Source organism: Equus quagga, chromosome 2, assembly GCF_021613505.1.
Source record: "Equus quagga isolate Etosha38 chromosome 2, UCLA_HA_Equagga_1.0, whole genome shotgun sequence".
Taxonomy (NCBI): Eukaryota; Metazoa; Chordata; class Mammalia; order Perissodactyla; family Equidae; genus Equus; species Equus quagga.
This window is the reverse complement of record NC_060268.1, coordinates 151,420,089-151,438,389: the sequence shown is the minus strand read 5'-3', so window position 1 is coordinate 151,438,389 and position 18,301 is coordinate 151,420,089. Positions and strand designations below refer to the sequence as shown.

At 45.2% G+C, this 18,301-nt stretch overlaps 1 protein-coding gene across 36 annotated transcripts in view; it reads left to right on the top strand.

Moving 5' to 3' along the window:
• Positions 1-18,301, top strand: part of SORBS1 (sorbin and SH3 domain containing 1) — a 218,827-nt gene that overhangs the window by 175,168 nt on the left and 25,358 nt on the right. For 32 of the 36 annotated variants that reach the window (XM_046652429.1, XM_046652426.1, XM_046652428.1 and 29 more), the window contains 4 exons: positions 4,592-4,764; positions 7,397-7,482; positions 10,649-10,816; positions 14,930-14,976. In XM_046652429.1, the coding sequence (XP_046508385.1) occupies positions 4,592-4,764; positions 7,397-7,482; positions 10,649-10,816; positions 14,930-14,976 (474 nt within the window). The remainder of the gene's footprint in view (positions 1-4,591; positions 4,765-7,396; positions 7,483-10,648; positions 10,817-14,929; positions 14,977-18,301) is intronic. The other 4 variants (XM_046652431.1, XM_046652427.1, XM_046652425.1 and 1 more) reach the window with 1 other exon arrangement.

Here is an 18,301-nt window from a genome sequence, read left to right as displayed (position 1 = left end):
AAAAGATTGGCAACAGTTGTTAGCTCAGGTGCCAATCTTAAAAAAAAAAAAAAAAAAGGCAGTTCGGTTTTTTTTCTTCCTGAAAACACCAAATGGTTTTGAACAGTGAATTCTACGAGGCTGGAATTTTTTTGTCTGTTTTTTGTTCCCTGTTGAATCTCCACCCAGGAGAGTGATTGATACTTAATGGGTGCTCAATAAGTATTTGTTGAGTGAATAAAATGAGCAGTGGCGTTCTTTTGAGATTGAGATCTTTTCTAGAAATATCATTGGCAGTGATTTGCAAAGATGATTTGAGGGAGTCAGGGCTGAAGACTGGGGAGTGATTGTGTGTTTGCTGCAGAGGTGTAAGTGAGCAGTGATGAGGGGGTGGCTGGGGAGGAAGAGAGCATAGGGATTAACGTGAGCTGTGTCAGGCACGGGGGTAAGCAGGACTTTGTGACTGATTAAGTTTGGGGAGCAAGGAGACATGTTGGGTTTAAGATGGCTGAGGAACATCTAGGGGGAGATTTCTAGAAGGCAGTTGAATGTATGTGTCTGGAGCTCAAAAGAGGTCTACATAGGTAACAGATTTGAAGGTGGGCAGTCTCACCACGGGTATTAGTTTTACAGGTGAAAGAAATTGAGTCAGAGAAACAGATTGTTTCCAAGTTTTTAAACAAAGTGCGCTTTGCCTCAGCGGATCCACATTCCTTGTTGGAGTCAGGCTGGAAGGACAGCCTGCCAGGACCCCGCCCGCCTCCTCCAGAGTCCCCCATTAGCACAATTGGAAACAGTTGGCCCCAAGATGATGGCTCTGTTCTCTCACTTCGCTCTTCCAGTGAGTGTGTTTTCATTGAATCTCCTTGGAACTCAGCAGCCAGCTCTGCATCTTAGCCAGAGGGTGAGTTCTCCATACTGTCTCCTGGCTCGCTCCTTCTGACCTGGGAACTGGCTCAGCACAATCTGCTGAGAGCTGAGCTTCTGGACTGGACCTGTTAAGTCATCAGTAGCTGCCAATCCTGACTGCGCCTTCCTCAGCAAGTCTGCTTGAGGCTTTTCTCATCCTCTCTGATCTATTTGAACAAGGCAAAGATGGGACAACTTAGTGACCTTCTGCAAACGCCTCACCACTCTGGTCCATAGTTTGCCTTTTGGTACAATGCAACAATGTTGTCTTTCTTTCCAACTCTAGGAGATCTGATGGAGATGATACACTTAAAAACATGTTCCAGAGCTTTTAGATACTCTTTTTAAACAAGGAGCACCTGAGTCGCAAAGTGTTACACATCTGGAAAAAACATGTTGGCTTTGGTATCAGAAAGAAAACAATTGGCTATAGCAAATCCATCCTGAGAGGTTTCCTGAGCTCTGGTTTTGTTGTTCTGGTGGGAAAGCAGGAAAAAATGGTGATAATGGATGGACTAAAGCCAGAAAGTGGGGTGGCTGTAGGTGGGAGGTGAGTTCTGACCACTGGTGAGGCAGAGGAGGCATGAGGTCAGGCAGCTGAGGTCACGGCTGAGAGTCGTGACCAAAGTTAGGAGGAACTAGGGAAGATGGGGCTGCAAGTTCTGACTGAAGCTGAGGCACTTCAAAGGACAGCAGGATAGATGCCGCTGTCACAGTCACTCCCCAGTGCTGAGAGGTCTGGTAGCCCCACAGCAAGGTGAGCAGGGCTTTAGAGACTGTCCCCTCACAAAATGGACCTCAGTCACCACCCCTGTTGGTTGGCAAGGCTAAAGGACAGCTCTACCTGGATCGTTTTTGCGGTTGAGGTCACACAGAAAGGAGAAACATGGGGTTAAACTGAAGGACAAAATCAGAAAATGCAACCAAAAAGAGCGTGGACTGTGAAAGGACAATTTAGAAAAGAGGCAGATTTATTTTTAATTACAAAATTCAAAGGTAAAGCCACGTTAGATGAGCTTTCATTTATTTAAATTGGCATTAGTGCTACAACCTTGCAAGTCAGCGTTAGGGGTCCTCCAGCCCTCCAGCTAAGAGTTGATGACTTTTGTCAATCAGAACCTGGCAGGGGGTGGTTGGGGAGGGTGTCTGTGAGCGTCCTCTGCTGGCAGAAGCAGGAGAGCCACAAGTTGCAAGGGTGGCTTCCCTTGTCCCTAGGCCTGGCCCCCCAGCATGGAAAGCCAAGACTCTTTGTCTCTAGTGGTGGGAGTGGGCACCTCCAGGCAGGGGCCAGGGGCACCAGTAAGGACAGCCAGCCTAAGCCTGGGCCGTCCTATTCCCTGCTGTCTTACTCTTCCACCGTTCTGATGACTCCCTGGTCACCAATGTCAGGAGCTAGGCACCCTAAGTAAATGTGTTATGTGAATTTGAATTTCTAAATGCATAATCTCACAAATCAAGACATATCCTTAATCAGATCATGTGCACCCATTTTACTTTCAGAAACCTTTTATTCATTCAGCAAATATTTATTGAGTCTATCTGTGGACCCTCTAGTCTAGCGAGCTCCTGCAAATAAGGCACAGCCTGGGGAGAGAGACTTGCCCCATGCTGCCCCTGCCGCAGGCTTCTCCCCTGAGACACACACCCTGGCAGCGGCTCTGTAGACTCCCTTCCCTCGCATGCCTTTATGTTCTCAGCTTTGAGGGTTGGTTTTCTTTGCCCTTAGATTCCCAGTGCTATTCTTCCGTGTGGCTGAGGAAAAGGGAAAAGCATTTGATCCCCTGACCTAGGCCAGAAAGAAGGAGGGAGCTGGGGGAACCATGGCCGCCTGGGCAGTCCCCTGAGATAGAGCATGTAAAGCTCTTGATGCCAGTGGTGGGCACATGGTAAGGGCCTAGTAAGCAGCAGCAACTGCGAGGGGTGTTACCAGTGCTAGAAACAACTGCATTGCTCAGGGGAACTTAGCTACTCAGAGACATCACCTGTTCTACTGGAGTATCCAGCTCTTTTCCATTTCTGACTCTTGGGTTCTGGAGCCGCTCATCCCAGGCGTGCATTCGTGGCAGGTGACACTTGGCAGCAGCGACGTACACAGAGCTTGAGCATCCTTAAGCCCACTGTTTCCTGTGGTGTGTGAGCCTGGGTTCTTGGAAGGCACTTCCTCCTTGGTTGTAGGGAAATGTTATATATAAAACAACGGCCGAGAATACCGTCTGTGTGGCGCCCGATGACGAGGCTCCAGTCGCAGCTCTGCTATTCCAGTAACCGTGGCTGATGTGACAAGTGGCTGCATCTCTCAGTGCCTCATCTCCTCGTCTGAAAATAGAAAAAGTAGGATTGTTTGTGAGGATTAAAGAGAGAATGATGATCGAGCGCTCAGCACAGTGCCTCCCACATAGCACATCTCACAAGTTGTGTGGGGTGGCTATTGCTGTCATTGTCTGTGACCGTGGGGACCCAGAGGCTGCGTGACCTGTAAAAATACTTCCATCATGGTGGATGGGGAGAGGGAAGGAGATGCATACATGTGTGATAAAGCAAATGCAGCCCCGGGTTCCTTGTAGAATGTGGTGGCGGGGGGCATATATGTGTATTCGCTATTATAATTCTTTAAGCTTTCCTATACACTTGATAATATAATAAAATATTGGGATGAGGAAATAGGAGTGAAGCTGCATACATCTTCAGAGCTGAAAAATCCATATTGATACCAGTAAGCCGAAATCGGTAGGATTGAAAAGCAGCCTAGTGGAATCCTGAGTACTTTTGTGGGAAAGGGTCATTTGCTTGTCTGAGTGAGACAGAGAGAGTGTGTGTGCACGTGTGCCCACGCACGTGTGCGTCAGTGTGTCAGTGGGTGAGGCATAGAAGACTGGGATTAGGGGAAGGGGAGGGAGGGGTTCAGTGAGTAAGTGCTCTTAGATTTTTCTGTGCCTCACCTCATTCCAAAAAGGATTTGTGGTAACTTGCAAAAATACCTAGAATTTCAACAAGATAAAAATAAATGAAGGATACAGATGAGCAGTAGTTTATACTCATAATACACATCATAAGGTTCTGAATACAAATTTTGAAAGAAGTGGGTGTGAAATGTGGCTGGGATAGTAAGAGCGTATAGAATCCCAGGTTCCAACTGTCCTTGGTGGCTGCTTTTCCTGGAGACCCAGGACAGCTGGACCTCCTCCTTTCACTGTTCTTTATCTGCTAAAGTGCTTGTGAAGAATAACCCGGAAAAATAATCCAAGCAGTGAACTTGTAAGTCGCCAGCTCTGGCTGGTGACACGTCAGAGGCTCCACTCATGTCCTCAACTGCTCTACTTTGTGTGCAGCTACCGGGCCGCCAGCACCCCCTCCCCCTGCCCTCCTCCCTGCCCTCCTCCCGTCTCTCTCCTGCCCTCCCTCAGCAGGCAGTGTTTCTCAGAGTTATTCTTTTAAAGCATAAATGCGGTCATCTCAGTTAGAGCACTTTGCTTCTTGGACATGATTCCTGAGCATTCAGAGGCACCATGGGCCTGTCTTGTCTGTAAAACTCTGTTTCTAAATAGAAATGCCCTTTAGAAAGGATGGTGCTGTAGTAGGATGTCAGGAAGTGTGTTTCTTGTCCTCAGCTGGTAATGTGCTTTCTGCAAAAATGTTAAAAATACTAACTTCTTAACTATTTTTTTTCTTTTCTCTCATTCTTTTAACATTGTGTTTTTCTTAGTATATATTCTTCCAACTTCCACGCAGTGAAGAGGGAATCAGATGGGGCTCCTGGAGATCTCTCTAGCTTGGAGAACGAGAGGCAGATCTATAAAAGCGTCCTGGAAGGTGGAGACATCCCTCTCCAGGGCCTGAGTGGGCTCAAGCGACCATCCAGCTCGGCCTCCACTAAAGGTAACTGGGGGCAGCCTGGAGGCCTCCCGCCCGTCCACACTGCTGTCAGGGCGTTGGCAGCGGGTGAACCTCCCACAACAGAGATAAGTTGGCCTTGTTCAATCCCTGTCCAGGCCTTTGAGCCCTCTTAGTCCCCTCCCCTGGTTTCTCACCGGCCATTTTTCTTTCTGGTGTTAATAGTCCCCTTCCTTTGAATCCCCAGCCTTGCTCTCCCTGACGCATTTCTCTTTCTCTCTTTTCGTTCTGATTCCCTTTTCTTAGAAATTAGCTGAGCTTTGTTAGTCTTTCCTAACTCTAGTAGGGTGGCCATTTTTCGTTGCATCTTTGCACCTGCTTTGCAGCACAAATTATTTTGCTTCCGGACATCAACTGGAAATTGAAAAAAAAAAAAACCCCTTATAAAAATTAGCATTTTACCTCTTTTTTTTTTTTTTTTTTTTTTTTTTAGCAGCTTTTAGCTTTAACCTAATGGGTCTGTTTATTTTATTCTGCATGCTTTCCAGTGGATCGTAAAGGTGGGAATGCTCACATGATTTCTTCATCTTCAGTTCATAGCCGAACGGTTCACACTAGCAATGCGTTAGGCCCTGTATGTAAACACAAGAAGCCCCTGTCCGCTGCGAAAGCCTGCATTTCAGAAATCCTTCCTTCCAAATTCAAACCCAGGCTCTCTGCTCCCAGCGCTCTTTTGCAGGAACAGAAGAGTGTCCTCTTGCCATCAGAAAAGGCTCAGAGCTGTGAGAACCTTTGTGTTTCCATTTCTTTGAATGATTCCAAGAGAGGTCTCCCCCTGCAAGTTGGGGGGAGCATCGAGAACCTGCTCATGCGCTCCCAGCGGGATTATGACAGCAAGTCGAGCAGCACCATGAGCCTGCAGGAGTACAGCACCAGCGCCAGGAGGCCCTGCCCTCTCTCGAGAAAGGCTGGGATGCAATTTTCCATGTTGTACCGGGACATGCATCAGATCAACCGAGCTGGCCTCTTCCTAGGATCTGTCTCCTCCTCCAGTGTGCGGGATCTTGCCTCCCACTTTGAAAGGAGCAGCCTGGCATTGGCCAGGGGTGAGCTGGGCCCCAGTCAGGAGGGTTCAGAGCATATCCCCAAGCACACTGTCTCCTCCCGCATCACAGCTTTTGAGCAGCTGATTCAGCGGTCCCGGTCCATGCCATCCCTGGACCTGTCTGGCAGGCTGAGCAAGTCCCCCACGCCTGTGCTGTCCCAGAGTGGCCTGACCTCAGCCCGCTCAGCCGAGTCTCTCCTGGAGTCAACCAAGCTCCGGCCCAGGGAGATGGACGGGATGAACCCTGGGGGAGTCTATGCCTCCCCGACACGTAGCAATATGGTGGACCCCACCTTGGGCTTCAGGGGCCTTGTGCCTTCTGTGCCTCTCTCTGCCTGCTCTGATGAGCTTGACCACTGTTCAAATGTCTCCAGTGACAGCAGAGAGGGCAGTAGTGGCAGTGTTCATGGAGACTTTCCCAGACACCGCCTCAACAAGTGTAAGGGCACCTGCCCAGCCTCATATACCCGCTTCACCACCATCCGGAAGCACGAGCAGCAGCAGACGTCCAGACAGCCTGACTGGCGCCCGGATTCTAGAGGGGACAAGAGCACGCTCCTCAGGAACATCTACCTGATGAGCCCCCTCCCTTTTCGGTTGAAAAAGCCCCTCCAGCACCACCCCAGACAGCCTTCCCCTGGTGACTTCTCAGGCCTTCGGGCAGGCCAGAAACCAAACCTCCCCAGTCAGCCCCATCAGGACGAGCCCCCTTCCGGGGGAAAGCCCTTGGTTCCTAGACGGATGTCCTCCCGACACACCATGGCCAGGCTGTGCCAGGTCTCAGAGCCCCCTCAGGAGAGACCTGTGGTCCCGGAGGTCTGCCTGAGGGCCTTTAATAATGGGAACTCTGTGCTGTACTCAGACCATGGCCTGGACAGGAACAACAACCCACAAAGTGAACTGGGAGCATCCCTTGGAGGTGGCATTTTGTGTATTTGCCGGTCTCACCTGTCTCTTCACTGTGCTTGCTTTGTCCCCTCCTCCCTTGTGCCCTTGGTGCTCATTTTCTGGTCCGTCTTTTGTTTTCTGTTTGTTTTGCTTGGCAATTAATCATGGCTCGTAGTGGCTGCACTTCTTTAAAAACAAAGCCCTCATGTCATTTAGACTAACCACCAAACTCTGTTTCGAAAGAAAAATTGGCCGTTTAGCTCATCTGAGAAATTTGTTCATTTGAACTCCTGAACCCCTTGCAGTTCACACCAATCCCGACTCACCCCGTGGTTTTTTGAGAGGCAGCCTCTCTCGGTGGCCCTGTGTGTGTGTGAGTGTACGGTGTGTCCCTGTGAGATCCTGCACGCCTCTTAGTAGGGACACTTTTCAAAGAAGGTCCTCTCTCTTTGCTCACCTTTTGTCTTCTGATTAGTTTTCTTTGTATTAAACTAGTTCACAAATAAATCCAAAAAGTGGGAGGGGGGGATTTGGGTTTTTTTTCCTTCAGAATTTGATTATTGGTCATTGGTCTCAACAACAGTAAAAACTTGATATTTATCGTGGATTAAAGGTGAAAGCTTTTCCCAGCCTGGCTTCCCACTAAATCTTTGCCTATTTTAATTTTACTTTGTTGTTTTGAAGATTCAGAATCACCAAGACATTTTATACCAGCTGATTACTTGGAATCCACAGAAGAATTTATTCGAAGGCGTCATGATGATAAAGAGGTAAATGCTATCTTTAAAATCTCTTAGCTCTTGCATAGATTAAAAATATGAAGGAAGTAAACATTCTAAACATTTGTCAGAGAAGCAATATGGCCCAGCAATTGGAAGCAAAGATTGGAGTTTTCACGAGTGACATGTTATATGACATAGGCTCAGTCATTCCTCTTTTGATCTACTTTTCCAAAAAATAAGACTGATTTCCCCAAGGTGCTAGGTTCTAAATGCCAAGTCTAGCCAGTACTCCTGCATTCAGTGCTTTGTTAGGAGAACCTGGAGTTTGCTTCACTTTTTTATCCCTTCCCTTAACCCTTGCCTTATTATTCTCTAGGGAGATCCACCCACACATTTCTCCAATACTGCCCATCCCTCTGTTGGCACAAAGCACAGTTCATATTGGGAAGGATGCAGTAGGAGAAAGAGGAAACTGAAAAGTAATAATGACCGTGATGCATTTTATAAAACAATTGGAAGAAGTTGTCTTTAACTCAGAAGAAGAGGGATACCCCAATAAACGTTGGTAAAACCCAGCCAAGAACTTTGGGACGTGGACTTTTTTGTGCAGCTACTGAAATGTATGACTGACAGGGCCAGGAAAGGAGCCCATCCTCTTGGGGATTTAGGAAGAGGTAGTTCTGCCTATCAGCTTAAATGGGTGAAATCACAAGCTTCTGTTGTGATAAAGTGTTGTTAAGAGACATGCTTTCTGGACTTTGCATTCCTGGGAGAAGGAGTCCTATAGATTAAACACACTCTGATGCCCATTTTTCTGTAATGAATTAAAAGATGGAAGAATTGCTTTGAATCTGGTGGCAGGAGCGGCAGGGTGTTCCTATGTACACAGTTGTCCCTTTTCCTGTAAAGTCCAAAGCACTTTTTCTACATTGTTCTGTTTTGTTGAGTGGTTTCAGAGTTTAGGTGGGTTTTCCTTAAGGATTTAGGGTAAGGCTGACTTTGAGGAGAGCTGGATGATAATCATTACTGCCAGATGGTGAGGCAAAAGAGCCCATAGCTCTCCCCCTCTCCAGGACAATACAGACAGTGTTCAGTAAGACGCTTGCACGTGTCCATGGGAAGAAACAGGAGGAAGCATTCCATATCCAGAATTATTTGTAATAACAAGATGAAAAACTCACATACAATGGGTGTTCATCAGGCCACAGAACAGATTCATTTCTAGTCACTGTCACTGAGATACAAGATTCCCACCTGTGTTGGCCTGGGCTGCTATGACGAAAGAAGATGATGTTCCATTTTGCTAGTATAAACCCTAGTATCCAACATGGAAGGTTTCGTGATAGAATTCTTGCCTACCACATAGAAGGCATATTTTACTTAGTTGGTTTAGCAATTGGTATATTAAAAGCTGCATATGGAAGGTGAGCAGCTTGTTTCTTAAATAACACTGGCTCACAGATCCTTAAAAATTTTGTGTCTTTGTCTATGGTTTTTGGCTTATGTGGTTAAACTTTCAGAATGATGGATTTACTGAGGTCAGATTCAGATACTGGGTTGGAGCTTTGCTCCATTCACTGTCTACTTGCACTGATTTTATGTAACTTTTGCCAGAGCACCAGGGGTAACTGGCAGTTTGTGTAACTTTGGCCATTTACCAGCACGAGGGGTATGGCAGCCTCAAGCATCAGTCCGTTCCCATGGCTGCAGAAAGACTCATACTTCCCAACTAATGGATTGGGAGTCCTGGCATTTTTCTATGCAAATGCTTTACTGTTAGCATTGATGATGTCAGGATGTCAGTCCTGGAAGGGACATTAGTGGTCATCTAGTCAATCTCTTGTTTTATCCTGGAAAGGACCGCACCAAGGTGGTGGCTTGCCTGGGGCTGCATAGCAGATTAACCTATACTAGAGGCAGAGCTAGAAACCAGGGCTTTGCTGTGCTCTGCAAAGCACTTTTTCATGTCTTTTCTCATTTCATCTTTGTGACAACTTGCCTGAGCACTGGAAATCCCATGGCCATTTTATTATTTGTAGACCCTGGAGAAAAATAGAAAAATGGGCCCCTCATCCTTTGGGGCTAGGTGTCACTTGAGGCATTTAATTGCCTGCTGGAAGAAGACTAATGTTTTATTGAGAATGCTAGGAAAGATCAGTTCTAATTAGTGCTTTCTTACAAAGAATGTTAATCTCAGGAATGTATGATTGGTATGGAATGAGAAAATACCTTACAATTCTATAGGGTCATTTCTATAGGCAATGAGGACATTTGGTAAAATGCAACATTACTTAGTTATTTTAAAAGGCCTTTAAAAATAGAAATAGATGACTATTTCCTTAAATTAGGAGAGACTATTTCTTCTAAACTGAAGTACCATTACTTAATCTTCTATATTTATATTCTACATCATTGCCTTAAGCTCAGCTTAATTTCACCTAATAAAGACATTTCATCTAAGTAAAAAAGTACCTGAGAAAGTAAGTGATGCTGTTTGTTAGTTACATAAATAGCCTTTGGTGCATGTGCTAAGGCCTCCTAAAAGTGGTACCCAGAGGACGGATTGGCTGGCCTGGGAGAAGGGGTACCATATTTTCACAAATGGCCATCTCTGTTCTGTTGAGCATGTTAGAGTAACAGATATAGGAAGCACAAAAATGACCTAGTTGCCACCAACCCCACATAGTAAAAGCCCATAGCAGGTGTGGTAGGCCTGATTTGGGCAGAAGGAATCAGCCAGCCCTGGTCCCACCATGAGAATATACTGTGGGAACTCATCACTGCCTAAGCCAGGTAAGGAACCACTTCCAGTCCCCTGCCGCCAGCCCAGCATGTTTGGGAACGCTCCTGATGTACCCTGGGTCACCTGGCCTTTGCTGCCCATGTATCGGGAGGCAGGAAGGAGGCTTTGGCCGAGCCAGGGGATGGTTTGCAGACAGTGTAACTGTGTGGAATTTATCCTTCCCTGTATCCCAGTGTTCCCCTGGTGGGTTTCTCCTGTGCAATGCTGTCTCCTTCCTACACAGTGCACGAGGCGGGGAGGGCTGGTTATAGCAGGACTTAGTAGTTGTGGCCATAAAGCGCCTCTGACATCTGACCCTTAAAGTTTCCTCCCTATTGACCTAGCACCTTTTTCCTTAGTTGTTTTTGTTGGCAGTTTTCCAATGCCCTGGACCAGATGATTCACTGCCCATTTTATGCAATTTCATGGCAGAAACTTTTAGCGGACCAGAGACGACTTAAACGAGAGCAAGAAGAGGCCGATATTGCAGCTCGACGCCACACGGGCGTCATTCCGACGCACCATCAGTTTATCACTAATGAGCGCTTTGGGGACCTCCTCAATATAGACGATACGGCAAAAAGGAAATCTGGGTCAGAGGTCTGTTTTGGTTGCCTCTATCTGCTGCTTGACCCAAAGCCATATTTGCCTCCCTTCAGCATTGCCCTCTGGAGGCCAGATTAGTTCTCCCAACAGCATCTGTCATCCTGGCTTCCCTTAGGCTTGCTTTGGCTCTTCTGTGGCTGGTCAGTGGACATGACTCCCATTACGTCCTGTGCTCTGTATGTTCAAGCATGCCTGGCTGTGGGGCCGGGATCTGCTGGCGCGCACTCCTAATGCATGCCTTAGAGCATCGGCTGTCTTCATGAGTCCAGTCCTCCACATCCTGCATTTTATCATGATACTGTGCTGCCTGTGCGTTCTGCTTAGAAACCTGAACCTTTAGTCCAAATGCATTAGTAGCTATAGTGTGGGCAATTATAAGATTCTTCTTTGAAGAGATGGTTTCATGAAACTTGTATTACAAAAGTTAGCTATGATGCATTATTTACGCCATTTACACAGGCCCCGAAATTTAGTGATATTAATATTGAAATACCAGGAAACAATACTGCTGCTTGGTATTATAGAATGAATTAATTGAATAAAGTGTTCACTAGTGCTGAAGCCTCACTGAAGAATTTTGAAACCCAAGGAGTTTTGCAGTTAGGACAAGCCCAAGGAGGGGAAGAGAGCTCTCCGAGAGATATTTCAATTGTTTCCTTAATTTTGACATTTCTTAGCTGAGATTATGAAACTTAACCTTATAGACAGAATGAAGAAGTGCAAACCTTTGAAGTGGTTTTAGCCAGGCCTTGGCTGCCGCACTAAGGTCAACGTGTTCAAATTCTTGTGCTGGCCAGTGCTGCCTCTTGCGTCAGAGTTTGTTTTGCCATGTGACCCTAAGTAGCCCTGCTGAAGATTAGCTCCTTTTGGGGAAGTGTGTGTATCTGGGCCATGGTGGGTATGGAAACGGAAGAGTGGCACCAAAGTATGTACAGTTTTATAATCTTTCAATAGGTTAATATTCATGGTTCTACCTTTTGAGTGACAGAGGCACCACTGGCTACTCATCACATGGTTTGTTTTCTGTTTTGCTTTTTAAAGAAATAGAAGGTGTCTGTGACAAAGGGAGGAATGAAGGAAGCAGATTAAAAGAGGGAAAGCTGGGGAGGTGAAGAAGACTCTAAGGTGATGGAGAAAAAGAAAATATGTAAGGAAGAGGCAGAAGTTAGCAACTGTTACTCAGATGCAAGGGAAAGGCAGCCCCCAGCCCTCAAAACCGCCCTGTTTGAATGCTCTGGTGATGGATTATCCTCATTCACAGGCCTGCCTGCTTGTGAGTGATGGAGAAGATGGAAACATGCAAAGGCCCCCTAGGGCTGCATACTCACCCCGTATAGACAACACTTGCAAACGAGAATGCCACTGAGACAGAATACTCATGGACAGAGGCCAGTACTGCCCAACCCACCCCGCCTCCCTTCTGGAGCAGTGATTCTCAAACTTGGGCACATCAGAACCCCGTAAGGGCCTGTTAAAATACAGATTGCTGGGTCCCATCCACAAAGTTTCTGATTCTGGAGTGGGACCTGAGAATTTGCATCTCTAACCAGTTCCCAGGTGACGTTGATGATACCAGTTTGGGGACCACACTTTGAAAATCACTGCCCTCGATGTTGACTGAGGGACATGAGAAAATAGAGACCAAGTCCCAGGTGCCCCAGGCTGTGTAGACATACGTCAGTCCCATTCAGTAGAATTTGGGTGGCTGGTAGTTCTGTGCAGGTCCCTATGGGGAGGCAGAAACTGAACTCAGACTGCACTTGGGAAGCTGGTAGTCTAGTGGAAGAGGCGCCCCATAATAATCATCTCTGTTTTAGTAAGTAACACAATACTGTGGGCCAGGGGAGGGAAATATGGATTTGGCCTCAGGCAGATACAGAAAGATAACAAAGAGATGCTGTTCTTGATAACCAATCATGACTCAGATTATATGTCTTAAAAGTTCAGCGGCAGGCCTGGTGATGCAGCAGTTAAGTGCGCACTTTCCGCTTTGACGGCCAGGGCTTCGCCAGTTCGGATCCCAGGTGCGGACATGGGACCGCTTGACAAGCCATGCTGTGGTAGGCGTCCCACATATAAAGTAGAGGAAGATGGACATGGATGTTAGCTGAGGGCCAGTCTTCCTCAGCAAAAAGAGGAGGATTGGCAGCAGATGTTAGTTCAGGGCTAATCTTCCTCAAAAAAAAAGTTCAATGGAATCGGCGTTTCTCAACTTTGAGTAATGTATGGATTCCCTTTAATGAAAAAAGCAAAAATTCAGCAACCCTCAATTTACAAATTAAATAGTAAACCTGTACAACTTTATTAATTGAGAGGAGATATAGTTTTGCTTGAACTCAATTACCACTCAAAGTGTGAATCTGGTGCTGTTTTAGTATAAATTTTGTACAGTTCACACAGTTCTACAGCTGGCTGTCATGGGGTGACCATCAGTTTTTTGAGTGGAATCACTCTGAAATTTTTGTCCATGCAATTTTGGTCCTTTGGCCTTCTCTTGTGAACTTGTCATTTATCATTAACCCCACATCTATTCTTTCCTTATGTGCCTACAACTGTTAAATTATACTTTTTGGTCACACACAGACACAAATGCAGGCAATTGAAATTGTATGGTGTTGATTATAAGGTTGGCATTCAGTTGACCTCTAATATGTATGTGTATAGATGGATGGAAACATCAACATGAAAATGCAAAAACAGAAAATTCCTGTGGAGAATTCATGGCCCTTAAGATTCCTACAAGACCCTAGCTTGAGGAGCCTGGAAATCACTGAGGAATGAGAGTCTAAAACTAAACTTGATGAAACTTTTAAATACCATTTTTTTCCCTCACCTGGAGTCTCCCATTTTTCCACGCCCTCTAATACTGAAGAGGAGGCGTGTAATTTAATTTCCATCACGTTGTTTCCCTAGACCAGAAAGTGATCGCAGTTGAAGAAGTTGGAGTTGCTCACGGCTTCAGGCAGAATTAGACTGGCAGCCTTAAACAACTTGCCCACGTGACTTCTCCCCCCTACCTTTCTTTTAAAAAAAAATTAGTTAAAATAATGACTTTTTAATAATGGGGAAGAAAGATATGCAAATACGGTAAGTAAAGGTGGACTTTTTGCTGGAATTGGAGATGAAGAAATTCCAGACAAAGCAGGTCTAGATAAGGGGTAGCAAATACAGAAAGAGGGTCTAATAAGAGAGAAAAGCAGTTAGGTATGAGTGGGGAGAAATTACTCACAGCCCTTAACCTGCATCAGGAACTGAGCCTTGAGCTTAGGGACAGTTGAGAGCCTTGGCCAACTTCAAAGCAAGGAAGTGATGTGACAGAAGTATTTGAGGAATGTTATTTGTGCTCCTGAGTGACAGTAGATTAGAGCGAAGAGAATGTGAACTCAAAGGAAGCTTTGTGCCTGTGAGAACTAGAGGTCAGGCCTGAGCGGGGTTGTGGCGGGGTGGGAGGGTGGGTTGTTGTGACTTAATGACAGGCTTGATGAGGAAGTAGAGATTGGGGCTGAGGGTGACTTCCAGCCCTTGGGGTCTGGAAGAAGAGGGCTACCTAAGAGGAATGGAAGCCCTGGAGAAAGAGTGAGCTCATGGCTCACTTTATCTGGCTTTTGGCATGATCTCACAGACCATGAGAGATATGTGGAGGTGAAGATGACATGAAGGATGAATCAGGTTTTCCACTTGCAGATCATAATTTAAGCCGGACAAATAGAAGATGTCCTCTGAAGAGTAAGATAGTGATAATTCCAAAATAGTAGACATTCTTTGTCTTAGGACTTCTGGCTACCTCTGTTTTTGTTTTTTGTTTTGTTTTTTTTAATAGCCATGGTCAGCTTTGGGGAACCAGCACTTCAGCTTTGGGACTTTTATAACTATCTCTTCCCCAGATCTGGCTGTCCTTAGGGAGATTCTCATGCATGATTTAATTGACCGAACATCCATCTAACGGTCTGCTAAGGTCAGACAAGTGGAATTTTGCCCAGATTTCTACACCAGAACAAACTAGTTAGAGTGGATTTTTCTGCTTTGCTTTCTGGAAACTTGTGAAAATGTGTCCTTTACACTGTACATGAATTGCGATTTTAACTTGTCATTGTTTCTTGTGTTTAGATGAGACCCGCCAGAGCTAAATTTGACTTTAAAGCTCAGACACTAAAGTAAGTGCCACCACTCATATTTATTTGTCATTTTCACTGCCTCTTTGAAACATAGAAGTTCACTTGTAGAGAAGAGTTGGAGAAATAATGATAAAAAACAATAGTTGATAGAGTTTACTACCTGCCAAGCACTGTTCAAAGCTTTTTACATATGTTACAAAGTACTTTATGTCACAGTGTTACATAGGTTACACTGTAATCCTCTGAGGTCTGTACTGTTACACCCACCCTTTCTGTGGAAGGAACTTGAACTAGTCTCTAGGAAGATAACTGTACCAGTTTGCTGTAATATCCTGAGAGATTAAAGGCTTGTGGGAACCCGCAGGAGACCAGCACTTCTCTAAGTATGTTCCCCGGAGTGCTAGCTCTGTAAAATATTTCTCCAAGAAAGTGTTCCATCATAGAAATGAGTCTGGGAACCACTGCATACTGTTTATACCTCCTGCACCCCTTGAAGATATACTTTGCTGTTGGCATTTTAATGGCTCTAGAAGTCTTTCAATGAAGAAACCTAATCTGATTGGTTTATTTAACCCAGTATTATCTAAATTTAGACGACCAGGAAACTGTTATATTTTCCATGGAATGAAATTTGGGAAACACTACCAAAGACTGGGTTCCAAAAGGAAGCTGTTCACTTCATATCCAATTATGGATTAAAATGGGCAGTGAGTTTTCTTTGGCAGCAATGATCAGCAGCCATCCCGTTATCCTGCTGATGGGAGGCCTCATGTCTGGTGATGAGAGGGAGAGCTCCCTGTCCTCGGATGCTGGGCCATGGAGGCTGCTCAGCCATAATTCTGATCTCCTCCAACACAAAACGAGTGACTGGGCCAGAGTTTCCAGAACGTAGGCACAAATCTAGTGCACTTGGGTTTGTCTGTAATTACTCCAGTCCTTTAGCTCATCAGCTATCAAGAGGTGGCAGCATAATGTGCTGCAAAGATCATGGGCTTTAGAATCCTGACTTTGCCACTTACTGTCTCTCTGACCGTGGGCAAGTCATCAGCCTCTTCCACCTCAAATTTCCTCATCTGTAGGATGGGCATAAAAATGCCTCTCCTGCAGGACAGCTGAGGTAATCCTTGTAAAACATGTGGCACAGTGTAGCAGAAGTCAGTGCTTCCCCCTTTTTGTTTTAACCAGAGACAGGATAACAGATATATAAATTTTTAGTTGAATCAAGTAGATACCTTTCCCTTTTTCTTTGAATTGAGAAAGGTCCATATAATATTCATTGAATGGTGTTGTGATGATAATGTTACATTTACCTAGATTTCATTTAGCAACATCTTGAAACAATTTTGTCTTTGGAGCAACCCTGTCAAATAGAACAGGTAAGAAAGCTGAGATAGACAGAACTTGTCACCATTTATCACTGTTGCTCGTGCTGGAGAGAGGGTTCCTTTCTCCTGAGTCAGTGCTTTCATCATACCATGCTGCCTCCGAAAGAAGTTAATAAAACTTTTAAAAGGGGTAAACGACAGATCCATAGTCCTGAGTCTTTTAAACATCTTCTGTCACTGGGTTCTGTTTTTCCCTACAGTATATTACTCAAAAAAGTGTTCTGTGGGAACACAGGATTCAACAAGGCTAAACAAGTTTCCTTCCCAAGGCTCCTGTGAGCCTCTACTGTGCCAATGTACGTGGTGACCCTCCAGAAAAGATCTAAAGTATATCATGTGATCATTTCTCAAACCTTGTTACTGCCAGACTCTGTCATGTATTTCTTTGGGAGATTGGGGTGTGGTCCAGAGTACAAGAAGGTGGCAGCCCCAAGCACCCTGTGGTGCATCTCTGGCCACGACTACAGACCTCTCATTCTCATACAAGCTATCCTCCCTTCTTACCAGTGGGGCCGTCACAGCCTTCTGCCTCTACAGCTGCAAGTCACTGAGGGTGGCAGAGTGTGCAGCCTGTAGGTCTCCAGCAGGGTGGCTATGCTGAGGGTCTTGCACATCCATGTGTTCATAGTTGGAGCTAAAGTCGGGGTGGGGGGGGGCGGGATTCAGAAACACCCCCAAGGAGGACGATGGCAAAAATTTGGCCAAAGACTTTCCTTCTTGCGGAGATGAACGCCCAGAACCCCTTCATGGGCCTCTTTAGGATTAGAATCCTGTCTACCAATGTGAGACCCACAAAGGCTGCCTTGTTCTTTCCTTCAGCACAGTGCTGACTTTGTGAAGTTTTCCACATGTGCCCCCATTGTTTAGCCAGCAGCTCTCATGTACCGTGGGGCTTCCTGGCACACTGCAAAGCAGGCACACCCCTCCAAATTGAAGTCAGAGACTTTGCTTTCCATGCTATTGATTTGACTCGAATGGAAAAGATCTAGGTCACTTTTTTTTAATTCAAGAAAATTTCAAGTTATAATTTTTGTTCTCCTTTTTTCATTTTGCTTATAATTTATCTTTATGTTTCTCTTTTTTTTTAAAAAAAAATAAAATAAAAAGTCCTGGTTAGAGGTTAACACCATTATTATTGAGGCAAACAAAGGGATGGATATGGAAATATTGAAAAAAAAAAAAGACATGAAGAGCATTTGAAGGAAAATCTACTTTTCTTTCCAAGATCCCTTTTCCATGTTGAAAAGGAAATTGATTTACATTTACTGAGTGTTAACAATATATCAGGCACCATCTGGGTGTTTTGTTAGTAGTCTGTTGCTGAATTCTCCAACAACCCTGAATTAGCTCCTATTTTGATAAAGTATCTCAGAGATAAGAATCTTGCCCAAGGCCCCAGAGCTAGTAAATGGTATAACTGGGTTTTGAACCCAGATTGGCCTACTTTCAGAGCTTTTCTATTGCATGATGATAGATGGATAGATGACAAAGTGTATAGGTGGATGGGTGGCTAAATGGAGGAAATAATATCAGGATATCAATTTAGTGCAAATAATTTGAGGGTAGTTTAAAGCAATGAAGGCATGCCTTGCTATTGGCATAGAAGAGGGTAGTGAAGGCAGTGAAAGTATCTAGGAGACATTTTTCATCATTTAATGAACATCAGCTAAGATTGCTGGGTGCATTGCTGTGTGTTGCATAAATATGCTGAGCATAAGACTGGCATTCACAGAAGATAACTGAGAAAAACCACAGCAAACTAACAAGGCCTCTGAGCACTGTGAGGCAAGGCCTCACACACTCGTCAGTGTGAAAGTTAACATTCATTCCACAAGAGACTAGAAAAATGCCAAAGGTAATGTAATTTCCTGAATAGTGAGATTCAAACTTTCAAATGTGGAGCCCCCTCTTCTGTAATTTATTCCCTTTGACCTCACTTGAGGTCTCCTTTTGCTAAAAAACTGAGTGTCTTCCTCTTA